General features: G+C 42.0%; 1 protein-coding gene across 1 annotated transcript; it reads left to right on the forward strand.

Moving 5' to 3' along the window:
- The first annotated feature begins 262 nt into the window (after positions 1 to 262).
- Positions 263 to 19,841, forward strand: LOC113151163 (rabphilin-3A-like). Its single transcript, XM_026344033.1, has 19 exons — positions 263 to 298; positions 1,085 to 1,305; positions 10,125 to 10,214; positions 10,330 to 10,341; positions 10,485 to 10,610; positions 10,758 to 10,887; positions 11,034 to 11,117; positions 11,205 to 11,373; positions 13,406 to 13,591; positions 13,727 to 13,897; positions 15,208 to 15,287; positions 15,432 to 15,506; positions 15,937 to 16,046; positions 16,166 to 16,292; positions 16,387 to 16,443; positions 17,078 to 17,232; positions 17,310 to 17,391; positions 17,547 to 17,643; positions 17,734 to 19,841. Exons 3-19 carry the CDS (start codon positions 10,141 to 10,143, stop codon positions 17,862 to 17,864), a joined length of 1,866 nt encoding a protein of 621 aa, XP_026199818.1. The 5' UTR covers positions 263 to 298; positions 1,085 to 1,305; positions 10,125 to 10,140; the 3' UTR covers positions 17,865 to 19,841.
- The last annotated feature ends 263 nt before the right edge of the window (positions 19,842 to 20,104 follow it).

The raw sequence follows: 20,104 nt of genomic DNA on the forward strand, positions 1-20,104 counted from the left end.
GTCATAAATTAAAAAATAAATAATGAGAAACTAGCTAACAGTGTGAGTACAGCTATCACATCACTCTTTGTGAGACGCATGCGCAGTGTGTGCTTTGCAAATAAAAAATATTTTAGAGGCAACGCTACGTCTAGATTTCCTAAATATTCCCCTCTCTGTATATTGAAATAAACTATTCAGTTGTGGATATTGGATCGATAGCTCCATCATCAATGCATGATGGAGCATCATCTATACGAACAAGGAAGTACACAGGATGTAACATCTTTCTTCGTCTGCAGTCTTTTCCTGGTTGTAGGTGCGGTACACAGAACCACTGCACTGTTGCTCTTTTCATGTAAAACCCAATTATTTTTACAGTGACGTTTGTTTGTCTTTTATGTACCGACTGCACTCATGATAGACGAAATATATCGTACAGTAAAGCTAGTAGCGCATGTCCTTTCTTTGATACAATGGATACCTCATCCGTTAGATGGCGCAATATCTCCACAATAAGAATCAGTTGTTGAATGCGCTTTTATTTGAGACACTGTTGTTAGAATTTCAGTACTTCTTGGATATGAAATTGTTGCGGCAAAACGCTATAAATCCAGCTGTGACTGGAAGGAAAGTGCCAGCAAATGTTATCACCATGTAGGAAACATGTAGTATTTTTAAGTCTCATGTAGGCATGTATTTGTTTGCTGCCAAAAAGGCCTACTGGGCCACTTCTGGGGGAGCATAGTAATAGATGATAAAAATAGAATAAAAACAAAACGACTCCTAAGATAAAAATAGACCCCTCTCTTTATATTAAAAATGTTTGTATGCAATTAACCATTAAACTGCCTGGCATATTGTTTCTTATTGTAATAGACGTGTTTTAAAATACCACAAAGCGCAGTTATAAAGCATCATAGCCAAAACATTACACTGTAAAAATAACTGTGCTCTCCTGGTGATGATTAGGGCTAACTTAAGACACTATGCGTTGTTGAAGAGACAATTGGATCAGGTGATGCCCACTTAAGCTCCTGTGTTATCACTTCAGATCCAGGGGTTTCCATCCCATGGTACCAAGGGCTTTCCATCCTCCACGCAGGCTGGAAGACAAGTTCCCACGCATCGCGGAGATCCGCTGTGACTGTACCAACCGGCTGCTTCTCGAGGCAGAAATCTAAAGACACGGGTTTTGGTGACGGGCACCATGCGCAATGACTGACTCGGTGGTTGGATCCAAGCGCCGCACTCACATTTAGTCCGCATCATTCCCTGACAGCTCCTTGAGCGAGAGGAGCGAGGGAGGCAGGGCTGGAATCTCAGGTAGGCTTTACGATCTCCTTCGAAAGGCTTTTTTCAAACCTTACATGCTCAACCTGAAAGCCCTGTGAGGTTACTGCGCTACCGGCCAGTGACTCAGTGCGTTAGGATTTCTCATATACAAGTTGCATGAATGCAGCATTTCATTCACAAGAGAGAGAAACTGGTAATGCTCTTACGAGGGAACATATTATGTTGTCTGTATTTATTAATTTAGTGACAGACGTTTTCATTGTCTTTAGGAGCCTGTTACTTACTAAGTCATGTGAATGTGAAGGGAAGATGTGTGAATGTGTGCCGTGCATTTAGTATCCATGATTATGCTGCTAATTAACCTAGGCTTTCTAATTATGTAAATGACCATTTGATTGATTCCTTTGTTTTAGGGAAAAACATTGCTCTGCAGCAAAATGTTCCTTTCATTCATGGAGAGATGTTGCTAGAGCTGATCACCTTCTTCTATTTTGAATAGTTGCATTGATTTACTACAGCATCCTTTGGTGTTACGACTGTATATTCAGTTTATTCATAGAAGGCTGATAAATATAACTCTGGGTGTTGCTCTGTGGGTTATATTTCAAACCCTTTAGAGATTGATTCAAACGACAGGGGTGGTTGGCTGCTCTCCTGCAACAGGGGTGCTTCCTTGTTGCAGATCTGATTTAAGAAAACAGACCTGGTAAGTCATGAGGGATATTGGGTGGTTGCAGTCCCTGGGCGTTGCTGCAGGATTTTTAGGAGTGCACACTGGAGCTCGATGTGCCTGCAGACTAGGAAAAACATCAGTGATGCCTTCAAATGCTGATGTGGGCATGGCAGCTCTCAACTCCAGCCGTGTGACAGGACAAATGATTCTGCTGCCTACCTGTGTTATCTCATCCTATTACACCCAGAAGGGTCAGAGCGGTGTGTGTGTGTTGTACACAGACCTACTGGACCTGTCCAGTTCCTTTCTGCAAGTGCTCATTCAGAAGGAAGAAAGAAAAACGGAAGCTGGAAATCTGCCTCCCAGTTCCACCATCTCCAACTCCCCGTACAGACCTGAAGCATGGAGATTACATGGGGGAGGGGAGAAAAGACTGAATGAACAGTCTGAGAAATATCTGCAGCTGCCTCCTCTCACATGAACAACCTCTGTAGTGATTGGACGACACCCTTATGGTGGAACCTCTCTGTTTCTCTGTCTCTCTCTCAGCCTCACACTGTACAGAGGAAGAGTAAAATTAGGTAAGAGAGAAAAGAGAAAAATTGTTTGTCGCCTCATGTCACATGAAACAAGAGAAAACCGGAGATGCAGTGCACAGGGAATACAGATGTTTAAGGAAAAAGTAAAAGAAAAAAAGATCTAAGCACTCTGCAGGCTAGCTGCATTATTTAAAGCTGAAGGATACGAGGCGACTGTACCCATAATCCCATGTCTACAGCTTGTCTTCCTCTCTAACCATACTATTTTTTAAACTATGATTGTTAAGAACCATCCGATCTAGATGCAACATTTCTGGCTAACTGCAACCACATTTCTTGATTTGAGAGATGATGCACTGACACCATTTGCACCGACGGCCTGTTTTGCATGGGCTTTTAGGCACAGACACAGACTACTACAAACCCACAGACCGGTGGACACACACAGCATTTAATCATTCTGATTCTCGTCTTCTGATCTTGCTGTTACCATGGCCACAGTTGGTAAAGGTGCATGACTCTATGTTCCTCTGTGTGCTTCAAACCCATATATGGAGCTAAGAACCCAAATCATAAGTTGTATATTGAAAATCTGTTGGTTTTGTGTCCTGGTTATGAGAGTATTTTTAAATTTGACATTTTTCTGCCGTTTGTGACTGCACTTCAGAAGGGAGTGGCTTGATCCTCAAATACTCATCAGAGCGGTGGATAACAATCAATTCACGATGATGATTAGGTGATTAGATCTGTGTTTAAGCACTGTAGCATATTGGAAAAGACAGGTATAATTAATATGGTCTTTTAGCAAAGTGCCCCCAGGAGGGCAAGGAGTTACAAATCCAAAAACACAATCAGGACGTGGTTGAATCTGTAAGCAGTGTTTCTTACCTGTCTGGAATCACCACTGTATATATGTTGTAACTGCAGTAATTCTCTTGCCCTGCAGGCTAACGGACTAGTGTCTTCATAAACAAACTTTGCATTTCAAGCCAAGACCCCTCCTCCCGAGCAGGGAGGAGGGGTCTCAAACATCAAGCCAAAGCTATAGCTTTAGTGATGCAGCATTTCCTGACTCTCTATTTTGCCAACAGAACTGTAGCTAAAAACACCCAGGGGCATTGTACCTGCTAGTTTGCTGATGGGACAAGTGGGAGGGTCAGGTATCCAGCAGCTGCGCTATGCCAGATTTCAAAGCAGAGAATTGTGGCCATCACAGTGAGAAATTTCTAGGAAGTGATGCAGAGTGTCTTTACAAAAGACCTTAGCTGCACTGATTTAATGGCCCTGTCTGGTACTGCTTGTTTCTCTGAGATAAGATGGGAGGAAACTGAAGGAGCATGACTGACTAATGCATCAGCAGCCAGTTCTAAAAGTCCCACCTCTTACCACTAGGGCAAACAGGGATGAGTCACGGCGTTACAGTAATTGTTTTTAATTGTGTACTTCGTGCCTTATAATTGTTTACTTTCACAGTAAAGGCCCAGACAAATGAAGTCTCTGGTTCAGTCTGAATGTCTGAGAAAATGTTGTTCAGCAGACATTTTTCAGCTAAATGCGAGGATGATTACTGGAAATGATCCTAGTGTGTGTGCCTAAATGGGCTGCTAATTCACTGTCCATTGTGTTGATTTAAGAATGAAAATCCCAGCGCCCACCCCATTTAGGTTTGTCGGATAGGGCCAACAGCGAGAACAGCGTGGTAGCTTGTTGGTCACTAGATGGCCTTTCCGGTTTGTTTTCCAGCGATGCAGGACCTGGAGCCATGCCCGCCTCGAGGATGTAGCTGTGTGTATTAGAACACTGGCACTCTCACATATGAGAGGTGAAGAGTCTCCACAGATGGTTCCACAGATGGTCCCTGTCAACACCATCGTCTGAATGAAAACATGGATCATTTGTACTGTTTCCCAAACAGAGTTTAACCATTTTTCAATCTCTCTGATCATCTTTATCCCACATCAGTTTTTCTGACAAGATGTCTGATGGGGGGGGCGAGCACATAAAGCATAACGCAATATCTTAAAGAGAGAACGTACAGAGTGAAAAGCTGTGGTGGTGGGAGCTGTAAATAATTAAGAAATTCTGAGTGATGTTTTCCTGCTGCAATGGCTTCTTGGTGCAGTGCTTTACAATCTTGGCCAGGTCCAGTCCTCAGTGTGTTGCTATGTTGGCATCTCACTAGCCGCTATGGGGGATGGATAGAGTTGTTTCATGCAACTGGGAGTGGGTGGCTACCTCATGTTTTTTGGTCCTTCCTATCCTGTCTCCCCACACATCCTGTAGGCCCGGTGTGGTCGTGATTTCAGCAGCTAAATACTGTGGAGAGTTAGTACACAAAATGAAATGATTATGCGACTTCTAACTTCAACATGCACTAAAATGCTTAGCATGTATTATTAGCTTTGAAAACAAAGAAAAGCTGAGGCTGGTAGGGACCTTATTAGTTCCTACCAGTCCATTACAAGACAAATAAAAACATGTGATCTGGTGGCCCTAAACGGTAAGTTAGATGATCTGCAGAGTTAAAACAAATGGAAATGAAATGTACCAATGTGGAACACTTCTTAAAGTGTTGTTTACGACACCCTAATTACATCTGGATAAAAACACACTCCACCTGAAAAAGCCAAACTGGCACCCAGTACCCTAAACTGCAGCTACTTGGGCTCATGGCCTTGTCAGGTATGTTGTTGTTCCAGTTATAACATTGGACATTTAACTGTCTGCACAGACCATAAATGTCTTTTTGACATCAGCACCAACAGCCCACACTTGGAGGAGCTGGTTGTACTTTCTGATGACATGTAACCTACGTGAGTCGAGGTATTTTTTTTTGTTTTGTTGTTTGTTTGTTTGTCTGTAGAGCCGTACCTCAACAATAACAGCACTGAATTGATGTCTAAATGGAAATAGTAGCATGGTTGGTAGTGATTTAGTTTGACAAACAGAACTAACAAAGCTTTATATGAAAAAAAAAAAAAAAAAACTTCTCCACAGGACTTGAGTTGAATCTGTAAACCAGCCAAGACTCTCCTGTCTGAGAATCTCAGGCTGTGTTCAGTTTCATAATACATAAAACAATCGGAGTAACTGCCAGGCCAGATGGCAGAGGAAGTACTGGACAGTGAGAATGAAACCAAATATGTTGTTTAACGTCTGTTCTCTAGCATGTCCTTAACATTTAGCCTGTAATGTTTTGTAGTTTTTGTTTTGTTTTGTTTTTGTTTTTTTGTTGTTGAATAAATGAATCCGTTGAGTCACTTGATATAAGCATGTTGTTCATACCTTTGTTGCTATGAGTTTATATTTATAATTTAGCAGCTGGCTTCTTCCAGCACTGTGAAAAATGTGTGTCATGCACAAGATTATCGGATCTTAATAAGGAAAAGCACAGTGTGTTACACAGTAGCTGATAAAATATGTATGGTCACAGCAACCTGAAAAAAATACGTATGATTTCACCAGAGCTATTAAATCATTGATAAGGGTGGACAACACGCATATGAACTGTGGCATCTACTCAGCCGCAGCACTTTGGCAAATGGTTCGGAAGGAAGTGCTGATGTGAGTATTGGTGAGTGACTGGGGTGGCTCAGCAGACCATTAAAGGCGACTTCCATTATACCTAAATATGTTTTAGCCCGAGGCATCAAAATTAATTAAAATGAAACCAACTGTGGGACTTTGCATTGATCTCTGTTTTTCATTAACCCATTTTAGAAATGTCTTTCTTGGCGGATGGCAAGGGAATTGTTGCCCTGCGAATTGAGCGACGCGCTAAGAGTGTGTCAGTGTTATTATTATCAATACATTTACAAACATGACACAGAACAAGGTACAAAAACCAGATGAATGACACATTTATTTCTGTTTACACACACATTGGGTAGTGAAAGTCACACACAATACTGAGTGTTTGCCCTCAAATTGTTGGAGACAGTAATGATGGCCTTATGGGCTGCATTTATCTATTGTTATCTATATCTCCTTATGAACATTTTTTTAAATGTCAGAATGTAAATAAAAGACCGCCACAGTTTTACTAAACCCAGGCGGACGTCTGTCTGAAAGATGAAAAGCAAAACAAGCTGTAAATCCACACGTTAGATGACCTGCAAATGTCAAATGTTTGGTAAATTCCTTTAAAAAATAGAAGTCAATTATCAATAAATCAGTATCTGTCAATATACAGCTTATTGTTACAGGACAACTTGATCGATTTTGAAAACTTTGATTTAAGACTTTTTGTCAGTACAAGAGAGATGACTTCTTCTATTCCTATTATCCAGTTAAACTCTCAGTGCTGTGTCTATTATGATTCATGTTATTTTAGTCCATGAGTGTCTCGCCACCTTGCTGTCATTCTGCCTGCTTTCTTCAATTCTTGTTTCCACAATTAAATACCAAAATCAGGCCATAACAAGGTGGACTTATTTAAGTCCATTGCTCTTTACTTCATATGGTCTGTAGTAATGAGTCATGCACCTGCTCTTGAAGTCAAATGACAGCATTCATCTGTGCAGGCTTCTTACACTTAATGCTAGTTTCTAATGCTGAGCATTCACTCCAGGTATACAGGGAGAATGTTTGGCTGTGTTAATAAAAAAAGATGGAAAATGTGTAGGGTGTTCTTTGGGAGCTGTGTTTGCATACAGTACATCTCTCAGTGTGGATGTACAGATCCAGATTGTACTGACAATCCTCTCAGGACCTGAGACACAGGTTTCTAAACTGGTCTTCTCCACCTCCAAGTGAAATTCTAGACAGGAGATCCCGCTGGGTGGATGATGTGTGATGATCAGACGATGCTCTCCCTCTGGTCTTTCCAGTTGTCATCTCACACATAATCTGTTACTAGTCATGCCTGGTGTATTTGTAGACACTGTTGCGTGGTTGCTTGCACAGTTCCTGGCCTCCACGTTGCAGACAGCTACGTCACTGAGGCTTCATGACATTTTGAAATAAAAAAAAACAGGAGAAAATCTGCTGCTCTCCAGAGAAAAACCCACCACCTGACTGAGTCACTGTATACTGGAGGAAAATATGCACAAGATGACTGTTGCATAGATGACGCAGATTAGTTGCGCTTCTAACCTCAGCAGCACCCAGGATGGCAATCTGAGAGTCACAGTGATGTCATAACTGCAGAATAACAAGGCTCAGTATGACATTTTAAGCAAGGCAGCTCTTTTTAATTGGCCTTGGGAACATTTTTCAATTTGAGATCTAAACTCATTTTAACTATACAATAGATAAAAACCAAGCAGCATCAAAGCCTATACTGACACTGTGCACGTGATCCCTCTTCCTCTAAATGCTAATTGGATTGTCACCTTAGCAAAGAGTCCACTTCTTTCATGTGGTAACATCTATCCCATGCACTGGAGAGCTCGGAGATGTCACGATTACCCAGCCCAATTCAAAAATGCTCCTATCCCATCTGTCTCTCTCCAGGACAATCATGTTAGACAAAAGCAGTATAATTCATTTTGGCAAGTGAAGGGATGTCGCGTATGATAGCCTCAGTGCATGCGATCTATACTGTGCAGTCAGGGTAATGTCTGAACTGTCAGCTTGCTGTTGAAAAGTGGAAAAAGACAAATGCTCCCTGAAGACCGTGTTGCCACTGTTGGCTGGATGCAGCAGCATCAGAGGGAAAAGCCCACACCCAGAGTGTCTATTGATAGCACAGCGAATTTGTTGTTATTCTGCGAATCCTGCAGGCAGCGCAGCAACAGATTGGAGCTCAAAAGGTATGGAGCCTGATGTTACACAGCATAATATGAGCAGCTGAATGAGGCAGACACTGGCTTCCCTTTTACTCCATCTTTCATTTTCTCTAAGGTTCTGTAGTGCTGGGTTTTACTGCTTTGAAAAGCAGCAGACAAGTGGAACTTATTGATTTTCCTTTTAGCACTGTCATTATGCATTCCTTACAGTATCCCTCCCACTCTCCCCAATACAGTACCTGCACTCTCCTCATCCTGCACCATCACAACTTTTAAGAGTGGAGGCTCCAGAGAGGCTTTTAGTTCATCTTGTTGCTCTTTTCACAGCCTGCTGGTCTTCACTGACTGCTAGTCTTCCCTTCAGGACATACACTACACTGCTGTGATCCCTCGGCCTGTGGCTAAAGCATCGCTCCTTGTATTGTCTGGCTGAGACTTGGAACAGCTTTAAGTCAGTCACACAAGGATACCCACACACACACACACACGCACACAAACACACACACACACAGACACATACACTCAGCAGACATCCCTGTAGGCACTCGCTCCAGTGATTTCTGTTGACATCTTTGTATCATCTTTACCGTGTCACTCTGGAATTAGATTACATTGCTGGTGCATCATATGGATAATGGCTTTGCAGGAACTGTTGACAGCTCACAGATTCCCACCATGTCATTAACACTGGGCTGTTTGTTTTCACTATTTATACAAACACCTGCCTAAGCCTGTATCCTGTGATCATGTATTTTAACTACTCTGTTGACATAACCATCCTTAAACTCCTCCAGCTTGGATCTCGTTCTGTGGACTTCCTACAGATCTTATTAGCTGCTTAGCAGCCTCCCCCTAACACTCGACCACAGCCCAGTCCCAGCAGCATCCCTGGAGAAAGAGAGAACTGTAAATACTCAGACATCACTTTAGATAAAAAACCTCAGCTTCAACCAATGAACAAGCAGAAACGCTGGAGACAAAGACTGTTAGTCATCGTCAGCACAAACTCTCCTCCTCCTCCTCCTCCTGTATTGTAGCATAATTGAACCACTCCTTCTCTATGGAACCATCTGCTTCTTTGAAATGTGCAGACACAAATTGGAAGCAATACTTCACAGTTTCACTTACAGCTGCTAAAATAATTGGCCTTGCCACCCCCAATTTACCCAACCTTATCTCCTCAGCCTTTACATGGAAAGTCATTTAAATGGCCCAGACCACCCACTTCAGCATCATTTCACTCAGACCAGAAGGGCTCACTGTGCCATGAACATCGTTAATTTTGCCATACAAACACTAACTAACTCTACCCCTTGTAAGTACACCAGCATAGTTCAGTTTTTATTTCGCAGATCCCTTGTGTCATGTGTTTGCAATGTGTTCATGTGTTTCTTGAATATGTCTGTGGAAAGAATTTGATGGACCAGGCTTGGCAAGAGAAGATGGTACTGATTAGGCTGTAGATTTGGCACGAGGAAGTGTGTTCAGATTGTCCTTCCTAGCTGATATTCCATTACTATGCTGTGCTTCAGCCGTGATATCTACATTTCTAAAGAGTAATGGAGGGGGAAATGGATAATTACTAGAGATAATGGCTTTTCTGGAAATTGTTTTTGTTTATGGTTGTTTTGCTTATGCATAGTGGTCACCAGTGTGAGGTGTTTTATTTTGTCCTGCATCACGGTGTGGCAATTAAAGGACTTATTTCTGGTGGCTTGCCCATTTCAGGTCAGCACTGGCACTGGTGTCAGTGCTGCACAAGGAGGAAATAGGAACATAGCTAAAAGTGTGGGCTGAATGCACATAATGAGGACATTTGATACACTTTACAAAATGTATTTCAACCTCAACATTGTTTACCTATGTCCTGCTGAATTCATCTTTGTCTCTCTGTCTCTCCACCTGCAGGCTGCAGTAGTGCAGCATGACTGACACAGTGATGAGCAGCACCTCGGATCGCTGGGTGTCTAACAACAGGCAGAAGAGCATGCATGCTAGGTAAGCATGACTGTCACAACATTTGTGTTTTGTTAACTTTCTAATGGTGACAGCAACACTTACTTACGTGCTTTTGTTTTACCTGCACGTCTTTGGTGTGTCATCCCTGACACAGTGATAAAGAGCAGTAAGTATATCAACTCTCTCTTATCTGCATTATGCTGGTGCTCTTAATGCATGCTTATTTGTTCGTTGTGTTCACTCTGAAGGTGACTTGTATGCTAATTTATGATTGGATGTCCTCAACAACAAAGTATGTTTGACTGACAGGGGCAACTGGACCGTGCAACCAGGTCCTGGTCCTGGTCCAGAGCTGACAGATGATGAAAAAGAGATTATAAACAGCGTGATCGCCCGTGCTGAGAAAATGGAGGCCATGGAGCAGGAGAGAATTGGGTGAGAGCTTGCAACAGATGCAGTGGTTTGTCAGATATGTGCATATTAAAACAAAATCACCTGTTGAGACTGATGACATGCATACGTTTAAACTCGGGATAATTAACGGTGACATTTAAAGTAAGATTCCACCCTGTGCTGCTGCAGGCGCTTGATAAACCGCCTGGACGACATGAAGAAGACTGTGTGTGGGGATGGAGTGTCCCGCTGTTTGCTGTGTGGGGAGCAGCTGGGCTCACCTGGGGTCAGCTCAGTGGTGTGTGAGGACTGCAAAAAGGTAGGCAATGAGTTAGCCAATTATTGCAAGGCTAAAGGAACTCCTTTGCTACAGTTGCACAAAAGTTGCAAAATCTCAATAGGTCATGATGTATTTGTAATGACATGGCAAACTGCTGGACATCTTAATATTCTCCTGTTGTGTAGAACATGTGTACCAAGTGTGGCACACAGTGTAGCAGTCAGCCACGTGCTGTGTGGCTATGCAAGATCTGCAGAGAACAGCGGGAGGTGAGAGCTTTAAACCAGTAAGCAAATAAAATAATAACAATAGTTTGTTGGAAAACCTATAACATGCAATTTATTCTGTTTTCTCAGGTGTGGAAGAGGTCTGGTGCCTGGTTCTTCAAAGGTTTTCCGAAACATTTCCTGCCATCACCCATGCCCTTATCTAAACCAAAAGAGACAGGTATCCAGGAGGCAGCAGAGCCCCAGGGGCCCCCAGCCTCTCTGCCCAGAGAGACAGTAACTGCACCACAGCCACCAGGTAAATGCAGCTTTCATCAGCAGTCTTTTCACTCGTCATACGGTTTTACGTTTGCCAACCTGCAGGGTCATATCACCATTTTAATTGACTTTAGATTGTTGTCACACACAAATGGTTTACATTATGTATCTCTTAGGTGACAATCAGAGACCGGCTCCTGCCTCTGAGCAGCAAGGTTCAGGCAAGTTTTTTATGTCTAGGAATCTTTAGAAAATCAATCTGCCTGCACTGCATGCAAGATTTCCATCTCTAAGTGCTGCCTGTTGCTGAAATCAAACCGAAATTTAATTTCAAATGAACAAAATACTACAGATATTGTTAGAATATGTTCAGAATTGGACATATTGTGGAAACATTGTCTTACTAGCTTAAAGCTCCTGAGTGGTGTTTCCTATGGCAGACTGATATCTGATGACCTGTGATATCAGGAGAAGGCGCTATTGGATTTAGGCTACTAAAGACATTAATACAAACAAGATGGTGTTTGTTCTTTGACTTGTTGTTTGATATGTTAACGTTTCAACATCCTGTTAAGTTTGTATTCTACTTGTGAATCTAGCAAAGTGGTCTCACTATCTCCCACTCACGATCTTTGGAATTTGTTTGCAAATTGATTCAAACCCAAAAAGTCAAAACTGAACCAAAAGTATTAAGAAATTAAAATCAAATCTTTATAAAAGACCATTTAACATTTTGACATTACAGCTTTGCGTCGCTACAGGCTTTGCACACCTGGATCTTTGCAAGTTATCCCATTCTCCCCATTAGATCTTCTCTAGCTTTATCAGATTGGATAGGAAGCAGCTGTGAACTGTCCTTTTTTGTTGTCAGCAGCCGAGTCAGTCAAGTCACTGTGAATAACCGTAACATGACAGCCTGCTCGCAGTTTGCCAAACAGCATTCAAGGGCCTGAGACCACGGTAAAAGATTATCTGGTCTGACGACATAAATTTAAACTCTTTGGGAAGAACTCCAGGCGCTATGTGTAGGAAACACTAGGCATTGGTCATCAGCTGGGTAATACCATCCCTACGGTGAAATATGGTTGGAACAGCATCATGCTGTGGAGGAGCTCTTCAACAACAGGGGCAGGGAGACTGACTATTGAGGGGAAGGATGAATACAGCCAAATGCAGAGAGGTCTTTGAAGAAAACCTGCTCCAGATTGCATTTGACCTGACACTATGTCTATACTTAACATTACAGCACAACAGTGAGCTGAAGAATGCATCATACTGGACACAGGTCTCTGACTGTCCTTGAGTGGTCCAACAAAAGCCACCTGTGAGGAGATGGTTGTCCTTCTGGCAGGTTTGAGATTGGCATCAAACCCCTGTTAGAATGATTGTGGGTTTCTTAGTCACCTCCCTGACCAAGGCTCCTCTCCCTGTTACTCAGTTTGGTCAAACAGCCAACTCAAAGAGTCCTGGCGTTTCTATACTTTTTCCAATTTGCAGCTATAGAGGCCATTGTGGTCCTGATAGAACTCATACCTTTAGAAATTGCTTCTTAGTCTTGCTTTGATTTATGCATCATCATAGTTTCATGGCAGAGGCCTACTGTAGCATTTCTTGCACCTCATGGATAGTTTTTTGTTGCTTCTCATCCATCAAACCTTTTGTCTGCTTCCCATTTTTGGCAATGCTGCTCACAGTTGCAGAGGTGGGGGATGATGAGCTCAATTAAGCTGTCGGGAGTTGCCTGCTGTGACCTGGCATGGGCCTCCAGTTGGTGCTGGCATAATGGGTCACATTGTATAATTTCACACTTTCAGCATGATTACCTGCAATGCGATTTCCCCATAAAATAGAGGGGTCGCTGGAGCAGACAGGCGCACTATATAGCTGGTGCATGTACAGTCAGCTGCCACTGCTTGTTGTAGTGTATGTAGGTCAATGCCTTTGCAATGGAAAAAGCTGCAACATCAGAAGTATCTAGAGACTAGCGAGTATTACAGATTCTACTGCAACAGGAGCCTGAAGTGATGTTATTATGCATAAGTCCCTATTATGTTATTCATGGTTATTTTCAGGACCAGAGCCACGGGGCCGTGCTGGTTACCCACCTGTGGCCCCTAAACCATCAGTTGTGCGCATGGCCACGGGCGGGGCTGGCCCCGAAGAGGCGGGGCAAGGCAGCCCAGTGGTGATGAAGAAGATGGTGCCTGTCCAGAGCTCCAGAATGCAGTCTGCTGCATCTGCCACTATGGCCCAGCAGGGTGAGAGACAGCTAAGAAACTAATCTTAGCACATGTCCTTAAAATGAGTTCCAAACATTAACCATCAGTCCACTCTCACTGGTGGTATTTTGTGCAGTGTCAGATGATTGAATGTGGTTGTACGTCCAATGGCAGGAGACGGAGGAGCTTACACCTCTGGTGCAGTTCCTCCAGAGCAGAGACCGTCTCCTGCAGTAAGAGAGGACAGGAGGCAGCCTGCTGCCTATGGTGCTCTTCCTGTCCGACAGCAACCTCCCCCAGCTGACGAGGAGGAGGAAGCCAATGACTATGACTCTGATGAAGCCAGTGAGTACACCATCTGTTCATTCTTCTCATACAGTAAGATGTCTGAAGTGTGTAGTTTAATTTCACCTCCTGTACAGGTTGACATTAGTGATCTCTTTCCACTCATTTCAGGTAAATAGCACCAGATGGGATGTTCTCTTAAATAAATCAAAACATATTGTCATGTAGCACCGAGCGTTGATGTCCTTAATTTGGCAGCATCTCTGTTCCCCTAAGGGATTGTGAGTCATACCATATTGCTGCTTGATTTCTGTCTTTTAGTCTTCTAGTAATAATTCATATTTATAAATTGTCCAATAGTCCTAGCAAACACAAAGTACAGTATCACTCTGGCAGCATCTAGTGAGCTGGGTAGAAAATGACAAATGACAAGAACCATAGTTACTGAAGAATGAAAATCAATATATGAGGAACTAAAGTAAGGGAAGATGTGAACCAGGATGTGAATTACTAGATCAATGCTGGTATGTATAGCTATGAAATGCAGTTTTATTTAAAAAAATAAATCCCATATTCCATTTTAACAAGAATGATGTCATGCCATTCATGTTCTGCGCCTGCAGCGACAAACAGCCTTTATACGCTCTCTAGGGGATTGGGTGTTAATTTGTTTTATTGAGGTCTCCGAATATGGAACTATGCAAATAATTTGAGAGACACCAGAGCTAACAGGATATAGACTCCTCTTGTGTTTGATCCCATCCCCTGTGTTGGCAGTGGACTAGGCAGAAATAGCCATGGGTTCAATAGAACAGTTTAAGTCCTGTGGTGCTGGGGGTTAGGGTTAGGTTAGGGTATAACCTTGCATAGCCTTTTGCATGCCTGTTGTCTCTATCTTCTTATGAGAGCAGTATGTCTTTAAAACAGCAATCTCAGCCCTGTAAAGTTAACAGTTATATGTGAAAAATTAACAAATGACATTTGATTATTTTATCCCCCAACTGCTATGCTAGGCATTAAAACTCCTCCAAAGAAAATCTGTGTGGGCAGCATTTCCGTCTTTTTGTTTCTTTTCCAGAACCTTATTTTCTGAATGTCCTCTACTGAGACTGTTTGATTTCTTTTGCATGCCTCTTCTTTGTAATGAGATATTTCTGCTGTTTACTTACGGTAAATGGAGATGAAGACTTTTTTTTTTTGCTCCATCCTTTCAGTTTGTTCTGGCATGTATGTATTTTCACTTCTATTCACAAGTTGAGTGTTGTTTAATTACAGGAGAACATTTCACTGTATTATTCTCTTAATTATTTAAGAGCAGAGTGGCTGTCTCTCTTTAGTCTAATGTGATGACTGTTCTGCGTCTCTTTCAGCCACTCTGGGCTCTCTAGAGTTCAGTCTGCTCTACGAACAGGAAAGCAACAGCCTTCACTGTAGCATCCTCAAAGCAAAGGTACCACCATCCTGCTCATTCTCTCCCACAAAGGGACAATTACAATGAAGTGGTTATGTTAAAAAGCTTCTGAATGGCACTTAACTTAACTGCTCCCTGCTGTTCGTGATGATATGATGGACACTGTGCTCTGTTTCTTCAAAGGGACTGAAGCCCATGGACTCAAATGGATTGGCAGATCCTTATGTCAAACTCCACCTGCTGCCAGGGGCTAGTAAGGTGCAAGACACACCTTTCCTACATGAAGCTTTTACTTCTTTTTAAATATTTATTACCTTAATATCCTGTCAAGCAAAAAAAAAAAAAAAAAAAGCAAGGGTGGTGATTATAGATTCCCTTGCTTTGATGAGAGGCCTTTCTGCTAGCTCAAGGCTGACACCTTGTGGTTTGAATTGACAAAACCATAAATGGCTGAAGATGGAGTTGATACTGAGAAACAGATAATGATACAACACGAGTTGTAGTAGAGGTACATTATTAGTGCAGTGTGATTATATTTGGTAGAGTAGCCTATGAGGCAGCTCTGAGTTGCACTGTGATAAAAATAAAAGTGCTGCAAACCACAGGCGTGTCGAATCTTGTGTATGATCATGTAACTTGCCTCAAGATGTTTTCATTTCCCTATTCTGGCCTATCCGTCGTCCATCAGTCTAACAAGCTGCGCACAAAGACCCTGAGAAACACCCGCAACCCTGCGTGGAATGAGACGCTCACCTATCACGGCCTGACAGATGAGGACATGCAGCGCAAGACCCTCAGGTGGATCCTGTACCTCAGATACAGATACAGCAGCAACAACCCTGTATTTATGTTGCAAACATCATTATTGCCTTCAGTTAACTCTTTTAAAAGGTGTAACGCTCTTTTGATTTACACAGGCTTTCTGTCTGCGATGAAGACAAGTTTGGGCATAACGAGTTTATTGGGGAAACCCGAGTGGCGCTCAAGAAACTGAAGATGAACCAGAAGAGAAACTTTAACGTGTGCCTCGAGAGAGTTGTCCCTGTGAGTGAAACTCAATTACAGTCAGACACATGCCTTGTTCTTCTTGTCTGAAGCTCTTATTGGCCTGCTCTAATCTTGTTCCCCCTCTTCACAGACAAAAAAAACTGCAACAGTTGGGGCAGCCAGAGGCATCTCTCTCTACGAAGATGAGGCAATGCTTTTATTTTCAAACATGTCTAAACACGACAGATTCCACCAAAAGTTCATGCAAATCTATGACAGGAGATTAGGACCAGGAGGAAGATTTGTTACTGTATTTTTCGAGACGCTCTGGGCGTCTTCTCAAGCGCACATTGGATGCTGTTACTAGTTGTTTCCTCTGTTGGCTTCTATCCACACAGCTAGTGATTGAAGCTAGTGAGTGAACTTGTACAAATACATATGCCACAGCACGTTGACGACGTTGGTGCGGTATTACGTCTGCGTCTCAGACACCATGTTCACCTGAGCTCCACCTTCATAATCGAACAATTTGATCAATTATCTTATTGTGTCTCGTGAGACAACATACACTCTCTCTATTGCCCATGCCCATCTGTCTATTACCAGCTAATTCTGTTGACACTTCTGCAGCCAACTCTTTAAAGGATGTGTGATTTCTCATGTCAAAAGTTGAACTTTAATCTTAAAATGTAAATTTTATTTTCAACATTTTGACTTTTTTCTCAAAAGGCAAATAATCTTCCTCCTGGTCCTAATAGGCTACTCCATCGTAGAAAACCTTATCGTAAATTCATCATCATTCAATTCAATCATTTTTTATCCCCCTGCTGTGTGATTTTTAGCAAGGGAAAGATGGCGGAGAGGTAGAAGAGCGTGGTCGGATTCTGATCTCTCTCATGTACAGCACCCAACAGAACCGTCTCATAGTAGGAGTTGTGCGCTGCGTTCACTTGGCTGCCATGGATGCTAATGGCTACTCTGACCCATATGTCAAAATGTAGGTAGAGCAGATAAGTAGGTTACATTTAGACTGCAAATTGTGTGAATTCAATTCTATATGCATACAATTTACAGATGTCTGAAACCTGACATGGGGAAGAAGGCCAAGTGCAAAACACAAATCAAGAAGAGGACTTTAAACCCAGAGTTTAATGAGGTTTGTAAAAAAAATAAACTGTTCAAGATGAAAGGCTGCAAATAAATGAAGATAAACGTAGCAGCTGTGCTGAACTTACAGTGAATCATTTTGTTTGAGAAAGATAGGAAGCAGCTTTGATGAAATGATGACTCAATGCTCCAATCAAATTTCAGGAATTCAGCTATGACATCAAACACAGTGAACTGGCCAAGAAGACTTTGGATATATCTGTGTGGGATTATGATATCGGGAAGTCCAATGATTACATCGGTAAATATTTGATCAGTACTGCTGCTTTGATTCAGTGAAAATTGAATATGGTCACCACCTCCTTTTCACCCCTGACTTTCTCCCTGACAGGTGGGTGTCAGCTGGGCATAACTGCCAAAGGAGAGAGGCTGAAGCACTGGTATGAGTGTCTGAAGAACAAGGACAAGAAGATTGAGCGCTGGCACACCTTGTTGAACGAGAATCACGTTGCTAGTGATTAACTACTTGCACCCAATGCGGCATGAATATAAAACCTATCCTCCATACTTGGTTTGCGTTCATCTCCTAATGCACTTTCTTGTCTTTATTTTATGTATATATATATATATATATATAATATATATATTCATTTCCTACCTGACCATAACACAGACAAAGCTCACACTCATCCTTTTCCTTGATGTATACTCTTCTTACCTGTCTTCTTAGTAAGAATTTATCTGCCTGTGCTGATGCTTAATCCGCCTCTGGGACAAATTACGGCATAAATAAAGTAGAAAAATCTGTCAACAAACAGCTGCACAAAGATCTTCACGCCTGTCAGTGCTGTTGTATTGTGTGCTGAACCTGGACACAAATTTGAATTGCACTGGCACAGAACAAGACAAGCAATATGTTATTACACCTGTGGTCAAAACCATTTTTCAAGCTCATAAAAACTTCAGTTGAGCTCAAGCCTGTCAAGGTATCTTTTTTTTTTTTCATTACATCATGCTGTAGTGTAACTGTATAAGCATGCCAAGCCACAGACATAAGAGAACAAGCAGCTGCACCTTCAAATGTTTCACCTGTGCCCACTGTCTTGAAAATAATGTATATTTCCATGAAGAAATGTTTACATACTTATACATTGCTCAGGTTAGGATAGACATCTGATATACAGATGATTCATAAGTCAGTGGACCATGAGCTAGATGAATCTTTCATCAATTGCTGTTTATTTGTGATCTAAACTTATAGCACACCTAGTTAAATATTTTTATGTATGGTTGTGAATTTTGAGTTTGTGGGAAGTATTAACTGTGCAAATAGAGACACTGAAAAGTGAACGACAGTGTTTATTTTTCAGTTAATTTGTTAGTTGTGGTGAGAATTGGCAGGAGGAACAAAAAAAAAAAAAAAAACAAACAAAAAAGCTTCTCGTCCTGCTACCTCTAATCCTCTGAAGCTCGCGGTTCCCTCTGACATGTCAGAGGTTTTCTACTGCTGTGTTTACACTGAATGCACACAGCCAGGTTTCGTACATGTTTCCCTCACAAATGTGGCTGCTGCACGTATCAAGGAGGGAAGGAGGGACAAGTTAGGTCATAAGTATGTGCAGCTTTACTTGCATGCACCGTGCTCGTGCCTGTGGCAGCCGGGGCCGCTTTTACCCAGCGCACCCTTTGCACAAACGAGGGCCCTTTCCCCTCTGCCACACCCCAATCATTAATGGCTTTAGTATGTGTTTTTTCACTAATCACAGCAAACCAAGGAAAGCACACCTTACAGTGTAACAACCTCAGTTTATACGGCTATTTGCAAGTTATTCCAATGTCAAAACACAGATTTAAAAAAAGAAATCCTATGCATGAAATGTCTTGTGGTTCAAGATATGTATACTTTGTAAGAAATGAATGCTGTTGTAATTCCATTAATGTTTACATTTCTTCCCCATAACTTTTGCATATTGAGGCCATATTCTGCATGACTGTAATGACTGTGGTGTACTTTGATTAAACTGGTTTGATGGCATCCACAGGATAGACTGATAATCAAGTGAGCACATCGACAAAAGGCTTATTCCAACTCTATCAGTAGCAGACGTAAAGACTAATCTCAGTCTCTGAAGGACACTTTTGTACATACACATCCAAAGCTTTCCAGAGCTGTGTTTTATGTTCTCTGTACAGCTACTCCACCCCCGTGGCAGTGACTACCCCACCAGTAGCATCACACACTGTCCCATGTTGTGCTACTTGAGTTACAGTGATCGTCAGAGGATGATCAACATAAATTATAGTTTTTTAAGCAGACGTATCTAAAGCTAGCTAAATCCATAGCTGTCTTCTTGATTCTGCTAGTTCAGTGGAATGTTTCTTGGTTTATCTCTGTATTTGTAAATAGATACTGCATGCACTGGAAATATGTACGTTTGCAATTAACTTTGCATGTAAAGATTTTGCAGAGAGTTTACACAGATCAATAAAATCCCAAGAAAAATGGCAAGCCGTTTGTTTGGAAGGAGTCATTGAAATCAAGTGAATATGATCACAGAGGAGGGACTCAAAGGGAAGGGGGCTTTAGGTAATTGGAAAGTTTAAAATGCGTCCTCCTGAATGCTTGGAAATGTTATTGTGTTATAATCCCACTTTGTGCCACACTGTTTTACAATCACATACACACAAGTGTATGGTGTAAGTCGTTATTTTGCCACCACGTTTCAAGCACTGCTTTCAGGTTTTGGCAGATTTTCACCTCG

The sequence above is a fragment of the Anabas testudineus genome, chromosome 9, assembly GCF_900324465.2.
Source record: "Anabas testudineus chromosome 9, fAnaTes1.2, whole genome shotgun sequence".
NCBI classification, from domain to species: domain Eukaryota; kingdom Metazoa; phylum Chordata; class Actinopteri; order Anabantiformes; family Anabantidae; genus Anabas; species Anabas testudineus.

Bases quoted from the DNA above. Each gene is read 5' to 3' on its own strand.
- LOC113151163 (XM_026344033.1), top strand. From the start codon at position 10,141: ATGACTGACACAGTGATGAGCAGCACCTCGGATCGCTGGGTGTCTAAC. The intron at 11,374-13,405 runs GTAAATGCAGCT...GGTTATTTTCAG, and splicing joins AACTGCACCACAGCCACCAG to GACCAGAGCCACGGGGCCGT. The intron at 17,233-17,309 runs GTAGGTAGAGCA...TACAATTTACAG, and splicing joins TCTGACCCATATGTCAAAAT to ATGTCTGAAACCTGACATGG.